The sequence below is a fragment of the Calypte anna genome, chromosome 20 (genome assembly GCF_003957555.1).
Source record: "Calypte anna isolate BGI_N300 chromosome 20, bCalAnn1_v1.p, whole genome shotgun sequence".
Classification (NCBI taxonomy): domain Eukaryota; kingdom Metazoa; phylum Chordata; class Aves; order Apodiformes; family Trochilidae; genus Calypte; species Calypte anna.
Genome location: NC_044265.1, coordinates 8,730,573 through 8,741,171, shown reverse-complemented (window position 1 = coordinate 8,741,171; position 10,599 = coordinate 8,730,573). Strand labels below are relative to the sequence as shown.

Here is a 10,599-nt window from a genome sequence, read left to right as displayed (position 1 = left end):
AGCACTGGCACTGTAAAACGGGTTTCCCCGTTCTTTGATGCCATCTGCTGGATGCTTCTCATAATGGGTCAAACTCAATCACTAGAGCTCAGTTTTCACCTGGAAAGCCTTTCACATTTTCTTTGGTTCATAATTTAACGAGAAGTGCATTGGATGGTTTTCTTTAACATAACAAATGAAAGGTCTGGATGTTTAGGAAAATAATTTGAGATACCAGCACCTCCTGAGACTGTAACCTTGTTCTCATGTTTTTGGGCTAAGAGTTTTATCAGTACAACAGGTTAAGGCAGAGCTAAGTCATTACTCATATCATCTGCTATAAAATAATTGGCCACCACCTTCTGCCTTTAGTGCCTAAAACAACTGTGGGTCAATCCAGAACTGCTCTAAATAGTTTGATGCCAAAATACTTCAATAATAGAGAAACCAAGTGGTTTTTTTTCCATGTTCACATTGAATGATGCAGAATTGACACAACAGGTAGGTATTAATCACTTTCTGTCAAAATATACTCATCTCATACTCTATATTAAGAACAATGACTGTAGACTAATATTTGGCCAATTGAATTCTCTGTCCTCAGAGTTTTGGAAAATAGCTTAAAAAGATTATTTAAATATGCTAAGATTTGATTTTTAAAAACAAGGTAATAATGAGCAGGTATTTCCACAGAACAATATATTAAGCAAAGCAGGCAAAAGTCCAAGAGAAGAGTTACAGTGAGCAAGCATACCACTTTTTTTAAAGGTGTAAGGAGTCAGCAAATTAACATATTTAAAAATTACATTCAGCTCCATCTAATGATGGAGAAATAGTTTCAGGGGTTGATGCTGACATAGCAACAACATCTATGAGCAACTCTGACATTAATTTGGAATATAAATGTGAATTTAGAAAATGACTGTTCAAGAAAATTAGAAGTTAAGACTCACCATTTTGAATTACAGCATCTTTTGTGACTCCCAAATGCAAAGCAGTAAATGACTGAATGTGACTGTGACTGCAAAAGCTTTCCTTCAATACCAACAGGAGCTTTAAAGAGCCCTCTTTTCTCCACTGCCAACTTGTTACCACGTTGTGCTCTGAGCTAAGTGCTTATGCTATCTGAGCTAAGATTGAAAAACAAAGGATAGACTTAGTAAAAGGATAGATTTAATATTTCCAGGAGGGCTGCTAAAAACAGCTAAACAGCATTACAGCTGAATCATATCATGCATTACAGAGAAACTTTTATCAAAGAGCCATTAGAGTGCAAATCAAAACTTCCCCCATTTCAATTGTTTTTATACTTGAGTATTTTCGTGAGTGGAAAACAAGACTAAGAAAACTACAATATCTGTCTGACTTTATTAATTTAATAAGCAATGCAAAGATTCCAATCTTCATGCTTCACCAACTGTATGAAGCTAATGCTTTCCTGAACAAATAAATAACTACAATAACCAAAATAAGAAAGCCCTCATTAAAGAGATGGAACCCAAGACAGGAAAGTAAAAAAAAAAAGGAAAAAAAAAGAAGATTTTTTTTTATGTAATTGGAACAATGTCAACAAAAAAACATTCAATAAAAAAAGTTGTATGGCATATTTAGAACACCTTTAACTATCTTCAGCTTCAAGATTTATGTTATTTCCAAACTTTGCATAGAGCTGAACTTTCAGGTCAGATAACACCCTCTGAATTGATTCCACTCGGGATTCTAATGTTTCAATTTCTTCTTGTAAACTTTTCTGAAAAAGAAAAAAAATTCAGCTAGTTATGTAAACCAAACTAAGTCATGTTTGTCAGCAATATATAAAGAGGTACCCCCTTGCCAACTGTTTGCCAAGTCAGGCTGTAAAACTGAAGCCAAAGGCTGCCATGATTTTGTATACTGACATCCCAGTTACAATTTACTATGCATGCTCATTCTCTTCCTCACATCATAAATCAAACATGAATTTTAGAAAATAAAAGGCTCAAAGGATGAACAGATTATCCCATTTCAATGCTCATCACACTGTAGCCAGTACAGTACAGGAGCTTCATTTCAAACCTTTGCCTCCTCCAGCATCTCTTGTGTCTCTTCTTGGGAATGACTAATGAAGACATCTCCAATTTGGTAGGGTATGAGAAGTGAATCATCATCATCCAGCATCATGATGTCATCACAAGCATCTTCCAAGTTCTGAAGTTGTTTCTATTTATCAAGACATAAGAAAGGTGGTCACTTTGTACTAGGTAAATTATTTCAATGAATGTACAGGCATGCTATCAGTTAAATAATAAACTCAGTGAGTCTGCATACTGGACAAAAATCCTACCTGCCAGCAGGATAACAACACATCTAATAGAACATTTCTAGAGCAGTAATTTGGCATATTAAATTCAATGAAGCTGTAGCAGTACTAATTTCTAGGCAATACTTGTTATCTTTCATTAATAGGATAATTAACTGTCTAGACAAGGGAAATACAGCAGATTTAAGTTTTGCCAATAGCTGATAGGCTGTTACAAAGGATTTTTAAAATTTAGCTAGAGAACAGAAAAAATGACAAATAAGATGGCAACTGTTAATTACTTTACTGCAAAAGTAATATTGCTTAGAACCCCAGCACCTTAAGCCATCAATAGAACATCAACATAAAAATGTTTTCACAATGTACCTTTCAGGTAAAGAAATTACAGAAAGCATTTTGTGACTAGCATTAAAAAAAAAACAAACTGTTAATACTTCTTTACAAATATTATGACTGATGTTTAAAGAAAATTAATACTATAATAAAATAAAATAAAATAGAACGATGTTTCCTATTTATCCTATTCAGCCTAGCAACAGAAAACCTCTGCACTGTTAATGACAATCTCAAAAGATCATAACAACCTCCTCACTGGGTCAAGAGAAATAAACATGAACAATCTCAGGCAGGAAATAAACAGCCATTATATAGAGACTATGTTTCATATACAGCAACTATGAAGTTCCAAGAACAGCATACAGAAATGTACTAGTGACCTTTATTTCTCATCACTTTCACTGTTTTCCCACTTGAACAGTCTCTGCCTATTCTCAAAGTACCAAAAGCCCCACATTAGAACCCAAACATTACTTGCTGTTACCTGCAGCCCCTACTTGCTATGTCACAGCTGAAAACCAAGGACTATAAAGAATAAATTATATTTGAGGCAAAATTACCTTTTTCACTTCTATTTCTTCTTTCAGCTCTGTGATCCTGCTAGTATTTCTTGCGAACTTGTTAATTTTCTGTTGATCTTCAAAAGTAACATTAACATCTTCTGCAGCCTTCAAAAAGGAGAGGTGAAAGCCAAGATTTAGATTAACTTGAACTTCACTCAAAAACTCCTACAAAGCTTCCAAAAACTAGCTTTACAGCCACTACATTCTGCTTGCAAAATCTTTAAAACACCTCCTCACAAACCTCAGCAATAACCCACATGTAGCTGAGCTGAGGGCCCTGTAACACCCAATTTAAACACCATCTCCCCGTGACATTTTAATGCCACAGGTTGTGTCCTTGACAGCTCGGAGAGCTGAACCAGACTTACACCTGCTGCAGGAACACGGCACGGTACAGCCCACAGCCAACAGGCGGCTGTCACCTCTCAGCCACATCATTCCCTGCTCATGGCTCAGCTGTGATGTGCCACAGGGGATTTTAAACCCACCGAACCGGACTCTGCGAGACTCCCCTTGACGGACCTGCGGGCAGGGCTGGGGGTCCCCATCTACAGGCAGCTTGGGCTGACAGCAACCGCTTGTGACACTTCACAACAGCCTTGACCGGCAACAGCCTCCGTGTAACCGAATCCGCACTTGGCACGTTTGATAACACAGGAGATTGCGACAGAATCCCGTTAACAGCGCCAGGACCTTCCCCCGCCGGCATCCAACGGGGGGATTTTCGCCAGGGCCTCACCCAGAGCTGGGCTGACCCGGCAGCGGCCCAGGGAAAGGGACACCCGCCCCCAGCCCCACACAGGGTTCCAGCCCGGGGGGCTGCGGGAAGGGACAAGAGCTCAAGGAGGGACCTCTGAGGAGCCGGAGCGAGGGGTGGGAGACAGCTCTGGGGAGAGATGGTCGCACCGCCTCAGAACCGAGAGACGGCGGCCCGCAACGGCCCCAGAGCCCTGCCCGCCCGCACCGGGAGGCAGCAGAGGAGCTGCGCGCTGCCCCCGGGGAGACAGCGGCGGAGGGAGAAGCCGGGACTGGGGGAAAAAAACCCCTCCATTCCCTGCTCCCACACTCACCGCTTTCTTCATGGTGGCGGCCATATTGGTAGGACCGATCTATTCGCCCTCCCCACAGGGGAGAGCCTGGGGACACGGGAAAGCGAGGAAAGACGAGGGAAAGCGCCCGGTGAGGGAGACGCTGTGCTGCTCGGGGCTTCTCCTCACCGTCCTCAGTCCTCTGGGCTGTTCGGAGGCGCCAGAAAGAACACAATAAATTTCAAACCGTCCCCGCAGTACTTGGTACGTCCCGATTAAAAAGGAAGAGTTGGGGCTGACTCCGCCCTGCCACTCCGCACACGCTGCGCTGCCACCGGGAGGCGCCGGCGGAGGATTTGGCGCTGGTGCCACAAAGACCCGGGTGGGCTGGAGCTCCTGAGGCACCTCAGGGATCTCCTGAATCACCTCAAAGATCTCATGAGGCACCTCAGGGATCTCCTGAAGCACCTCAAAGATCTCATGAGGCAGCTCAGGGATCTCCTGAAGCACCTCAAAGATCTCATGAGGCAGCTCAGGGACCTCCTGAGGCACCTCAAGGATCTCCTGGGGCATCTCAGGGATTTCCTGGGGCACCTGAGGGACATCCTGAGGCACCTCAAGGATTTCCTGGGGCACCTCAGGGATCTCCTGAAGCACTTCAAGGACCTCTCGGGAGAAGAAGGCGCCTGAGCGGGCAGCCAGGGCAGTCAGCCCCAGCCTCAAGCCTCCTCCGAGTCCAAAGATCAAAATCATTTGTTGAAAGCAAAATTTATCATAGAATCATAGAATCATAGACTGGTTAGGGTTGGAAGGGACCTTAAAGAGCATCTCGTTCCAGCCCCCCTGCATGGGCAGGGATACCTTCCAGCAGGTTGCTCAAGGTCCCAAATTTATAACCTTTCTTTCTCAAGCTATGCTTAGAAAAAAATAATACCCTGATTGTACACAATGATCGTGGTCTTCAGACACTTATTCACAACACAGGAGGTTGATGTACACTTCGATTCATGGTAGAGCTGGTTTGAGAACTCTCTTTCAAAAACTGCTTTTTGTTGAATAAATGTAAGAAAGTCTCAGCTACTTGTGGGAATGATTGCAGCAGATTTCTAGCTTTTAAATTATTTGAGGGTAAAAACTTTCTGGATTATTAAAACATTCTATCATGGATATTTATTGAAGTTCTATTTTCGTCAGTTCAGAATGACTGCTCATTCAAAACTCCTGTTACTAACTAGTTGAAAAGAATGGACTTATAAAGAAAATCTCAGGCTGAGTTACTGGGTTGGGGGGTTTTTTTGTGCATAATTTTGGCTTCTTTACCACTGAGGGAAAAAAATTAATCACAAAATTTCTCCCTAGAGAACTATGTATATTGTTATTAGCATACATAAAACCAATAGTAAGTCTCTCTCAGAGAACAAACTCTCATTTTTCTGGCCATTCTCCTGCTCTTCCCTAGTTTAGCTATCTTCTCTCTTCTGAAAGGTCTTACTATGAAAGGATATAGTCTAAACTATGGTTATTTCCATGGGTGGATTAGCTGAATTACACGTTAAATTTCAGCCAATGTAATTTCCTTCAAGAGAAAAGGAGTGGATTTCATAATAATTTGATGACTTGATGGCTTCGAAAATCTTTTTCTCCCACATGCTCAGGCAAGATTATGGCGTGAGCATGTTGCCAAGAGTAACTTTCTGTAGACCTTTCTTATGTAAATAAAAGTGAAAACAGTGCACAAGTGAAAACATCTAGTGGTGGAGTAAGATAAACTCATTGAACTCAGTGACCTCATTTCTCTTTCTGTTGCATAAAAGGACTTGCTCTTTCTTGCACTGGTCTTTGTTGTTGTTGTGAGTGCAGTTAGCTTCACCTTGCATTTTGGTGGGATCCCTTCCATGGTCTGTGTAACCCCCACGCCCTTCATCTTACATCTGCTTTGTGGTTCTTTTTCACCTTTTCACGTGCTATAGCCTTTTGCAATCAGCTCAGTGGGAAAGAGTCTTCCCATGCTCTTTGCTGCCTGAGTTGTTCTGGATTAACAAACTCTTTACCCTTTCCCCTGAAGTTGCACAGAGCAATTTTTCAGTCTCTGAGCATCTTGAAATACTCACACATCGACCATGTTTCTTAAAAGAAGATGTATTAAAAATGGAGAAAACCTAATGGCAACGGAGCAATATCGGTTTCTCTAGATTTAGCCATTATGAAGTGGATTGCTATTAACAAAAGTTGCACAAAGTTGCACTATTTTACCTGTGCTAGCATATTAAAGGGGTACAGCTTCCATATGGTGTCAGATAGCTCTGCAGAGTCAGCTGGACCCATGAAACCAAGGGGAGTTCCTGCTGGTTGTTTGCGCCTGAGATGGAAACTGGAGATCCCCTTTTGCTGGGAAATCCCTTTAGGGTGAAGCAGAGTAGAAGACTTTACTCCACCTTTGTGGATAGGATATTCTGTAAACATAGTGATTTATAATCCTATCATCCTGGCTCAGCAAAACAGTTGTTGCCTCATGATGGTTTTATTTAAAATAAAAGGTTAAGATCTATCTCTGCAGTCCTGCCCTTTCTCACCACTACTTGGCTTCTCAGTATCCGTAGTGAATACACTAGAGACCAAAATATTAGCCATGTATTTCTGTTACTCCACAATCCATCCTACTCCAGAAATTCTTCTAGTTGTGGAACATCTCTGTTTACCAGGAGCTTTTTATGGCCCATATTGGAAGCTTCTCTACAGGGCCCATAACTACAGCATTAGTCTTGCTGTTTTTTAATTTTTGTGCTTCATCCTCAATAAGAACTGATCACAAAATGCCTGAAATTATGTCTTCGGTTACACCTGTACAGGTAGAAATAATTTCCTTTCTCAGAGCAGCACACTGAGTGCCAGTCTCAAAAGCCTCTCTGTATTTTTTGACAAATTTACGTAAAGTGGAGTGGAGTCCTGTTCACTCCTTAACCATCACTTAGCTGGATTCTTTCATCTTTAAACATTACCAGTGGATTTGTCACTGAATCTGGAGACCAGTTCTAAACTCACAGCACGTCTGTCAGTAACATGCCCTCTCTGTAACATGCTCAGCATTTTTTAATCTGCCCTAATTTCAGATGTGCTCATTTGATATTTTACCAAATAGAGCAATAAATGTATTAAATGTTTTCCCAAGGGCAATAGTTGCATTCAGTAGTCATACATCTGAGGAAACTAAACTCTTTCTACCCTAGGGAGGTCTGTGGCCAGGCATTTGAACTGAAATAAACAGCAGGATTTCAGGCTTTATCTGATGAAGTACTGATGCAGTCTGCTCTAATCCCTCCACAAGCAAGGAATAGGAGTAACTGGGATGTGGCCCAGAGGGTATTGAGTTCATGGAAGCAGAGCCCAAGTGCCTTTTGGCTGACTAATGGTAAAGGAGATTGAGTTTTCATATTTTCTTAGGGCTATAAGGAAGACAATGGAAGCAAAATGCACTCAATTCACAACAATTCACTTAAGTTCAAACTCTTCTCTTTGTTATTTTACAGAACTCTTGCTGGATTAGTAGTATCTTTTACATATCTATTAGGTCATTCATCAGAAGATACCCCAAAGGTGACAGACAAGGATTATTGCACAGACCCTCTCCCTAGGATGAAATAACAGTGCTCTCTAAGAGTAAAAAACATTTTAAATCTCATATTTATTTGCCATTTCTGGGACATTTAAGAACCAGATATTATTACCAAACTGTAGTCTTGGACAGGATGATGATAATGCTAATAACTACCACTCCTCCTCTCTGAAGACTTCCAAGTGGTCACAGCCATGGTGTTGTGCATCATTCAGGAGGTATTAGCTATTAACAACATAGAAGCTACTGCCAGCTGGCTCAAGGGAGGGTCACTGCTAACTTAGTCACTAACTTAACCTCTAAGCCATCTTTCTCCTGTACTGCAAGAGTTCAAGAAGCCTGAGCCAGTAACTCATTCTCACAGCTGCAAATCTTTTGCTAAAACAACTCCTTTCTCTGCTGGAGGAGAACTAGATTGCTAAATGAGACAAGAAACTGAAAAAGCCCAGAGAGAGGTTGTAGGTATCAGAAGAAAAGGGAAGAGCCAGGCAAGTCAGTTCTAAACTGACTGTCAGAACATCTTGTCATGGAACTCTTATTTCTTGGATATGTTGTAAGCTTAACCTCTCTAAAGAGTGAAGTATGTGTGGAGAATTGCTTTTTTCATGTAAAGCAGATAATACATATTTATTCCAAGTCAACGTTGGATATGCTTAATTTAAGTCAAGAAATCTCTTGATTTTCTTGACCCATGTACTTTCCTAGAGACTCCTTCAATAGCTGAATGTTGCAATGTTTATTGCAGAAGTAGATATCTCAAATAGGTCATGGCCAGCTAGAAGATTCCTTGGCTCGTGGAGTTTGAGCTGTTCTTCTACCTTTCTTTTTTTCTAGGTCTCTCTCTATGGATTGCCTTGGTCTCAGTTTGCTCACCAGACATTCCACACTGCTACTATCATCTTGTAAGAGTGTAATTATTTAGGATGCAGTTAAAAAACTAGTGTTTGAGTGAATATATAATAAAAATTGCTTTTGCTTTCATTTTACATTGAGTGTCTATAAAATAACTTTGAGATCTCACTTTACAAATATATTTCAATTTCTCTTCTGTAGAGTGGGATTACTGTACTTTCCCATCTCTTAAGATGAGGCTAAATTTATCAGTATTTACAAAACTCTAAGATCTTCAGCTGGAAAGAGACAGAGAATTAAAAGTGTATAAACAAACACAAGCAAAAAAACTAGAATAACAACTTTGTGTTTTGACAGTAGAATTTCCACGTTGCATTCATCTTGTCTTCCAGAGCATTGTGAAATGCTTTGCCTCTGACAGAGACTCTCCCTCTGCAGTCTGCTCATTCTCCACACAAGAGACTTCACAAGCATTTAAAGGCCAAAACAGCAAAACATTTTTTCCAACAAGGAGAAAGAGTAGAGGTTAGGAGACAGGAAATGTGTGATATGTCACAAAACAAACCTGGAATTACAGGTCTTAAGAAAGGAAATTTGCTTACAGTCTAAAGCTCTTTCCCACAGCAGAGTTATTTTGGAAATATTTAGTATGCTTGAAATGTGCTGTATGAAAAGCACTTGGTTCACTTTGCATGAGCTCCATGCTTTTTTATATGTTTTACAATACATTGGAAATTTAGCTGCTGTGTTTCAATGAGATTTCCAAACACACCTCAGTCTCTTAAATCCTGGTGAGGAGTTCTTAGCTTGATGGAATTTCCAAGCTGTATTTAAGGACAATGTCACTCTTGTTTCCCAAGAGGTAGGACTACTGATTGCTTAGGAAGCAGCTCTAAAACTTGGACTTCAGGTACTGATTAAATGGTTTAGTGATATAAGATATGCTGTGATACAACTTTTCTGTACCACTAGAGCAGACCCAGTCAGATCTACAGAAGCATCACACCACAGATCATTTTCCAAGGAACATTCTTTCTTGACATCTGAGACTGAAGAAATCAAAACACTTTTTTTTCTTTTATGTATCAAAAGAAGAGAAGCAAAGAAGAATACATGTCATAAGCTATTTAGTTCTGATCTTCAGCTATGTCCTGATCTTTGACCTAAAAATACTCCTTGCCATAGGATAGATGTGAAAAGGGCTTTTCAGCGACAGTTGTCACTAGCTGTTAAAATTATTAGAAAATATAGGGAAGTCTTATAGATAGACATCTGTGGGACAATGGTGACATCTTCATTGTTACATATGCCTTAGTGGAGTGTTCCTTCTGTGAGGATATGCCCCCAAAATTCACTTCAAGAACCCTGTAACTCGTGTTGTTTTATATTTAAGATAACCCTTGATATGTTCTGAAGGTCACAAGAAAAGGTCTTGCTGAAAATTAAAGGCTTGTTTTTGAGATCTCTTAAAAGGAAGGGGAGGAAGCAAAGGCTGAAAATGCCCTTAGAACTGCACTTTAGCAGAAATTGAGGCAATCATTAGCTCCAGGCCCAGCTAAGCTACCAATATACTAGCTTCCCTGCCAGAGGGTTACATCACGACCACAGAAGTTAAATAAAACCTTTTCCATTCTGTAATTTAAAAACAGCTTAATAGAGAAGATTTCGTATTAACAGGGTGGTTTCTTCCCCGTAGCAAAGATGAACATGGAAAAACTGACCTGTGCCCACTGTAGCCTTGACTTGCCTATTCCAGACTCTTCTAAAAAGAGATTGTTTCACAGTCACTAAGCTGTGACCCTTCAAATGAGTTCATTTTGATTCTTCTAATAGGCAGGTGTCCAGAGAGCACACAAGTTGTCTCTTCTTGTTGGGTTTATCAGAAGAACTTATCATTGAACGAAGCCCAGACTTCTCTCAGTCTACAAA

The 10,599-nt window shown here is 40.5% G+C and overlaps 1 protein-coding gene across 2 annotated transcripts; it reads right to left on the bottom strand.

The window, feature by feature from the left end:
• Nucleotides 1–1,328: 1,328 nt before the first annotated feature.
• Nucleotides 1,329–4,322, bottom strand: PFDN4 (prefoldin subunit 4). Of its 2 annotated transcripts, none has more exons than XM_008497850.2 (4): nucleotides 4,248–4,322; nucleotides 3,175–3,282; nucleotides 2,035–2,178; nucleotides 1,329–1,729 (listed from the first exon to the last, which is right to left on the bottom strand). In XM_008497850.2, the coding sequence occupies exons 1-4, from the start codon at nucleotides 4,269–4,271 to the stop codon at nucleotides 1,598–1,600; spliced, it is 408 nt and encodes a 135-aa protein (XP_008496072.1). In that variant the 5' UTR covers nucleotides 4,272–4,322; the 3' UTR covers nucleotides 1,329–1,597. The 2 variants fall into 2 exon arrangements, with proteins under 2 accessions (XP_008496072.1, XP_030319133.1); XM_030463273.1 differs by lacking the exon at nucleotides 4,248–4,322 and adding an exon at nucleotides 3,666–3,900.
• Nucleotides 4,323–10,599: the final 6,277 nt, after the last annotated feature.

Bases quoted from the DNA above. Each gene is read 5' to 3' on its own strand.
- PFDN4 (XM_030463273.1), bottom strand. From the start codon at position 3,725: ATGGGGACCCCCAGCCCTGCCCGCAGGTCCGTCAAGGGGAGTCTCGCA. The intron at 3,283-3,665 runs GTGGGTTTAAAA...TCCTTTTTGAAG, and splicing joins GTCTCGCAGAGTCCGGTTCG to GCTGCAGAAGATGTTAATGT. The intron at 2,179-3,174 runs GTAATTTTGCCT...CTTGATAAATAG, and splicing joins AAGAAATAGAAGTGAAAAAG to AAACAACTTCAGAACTTGGA.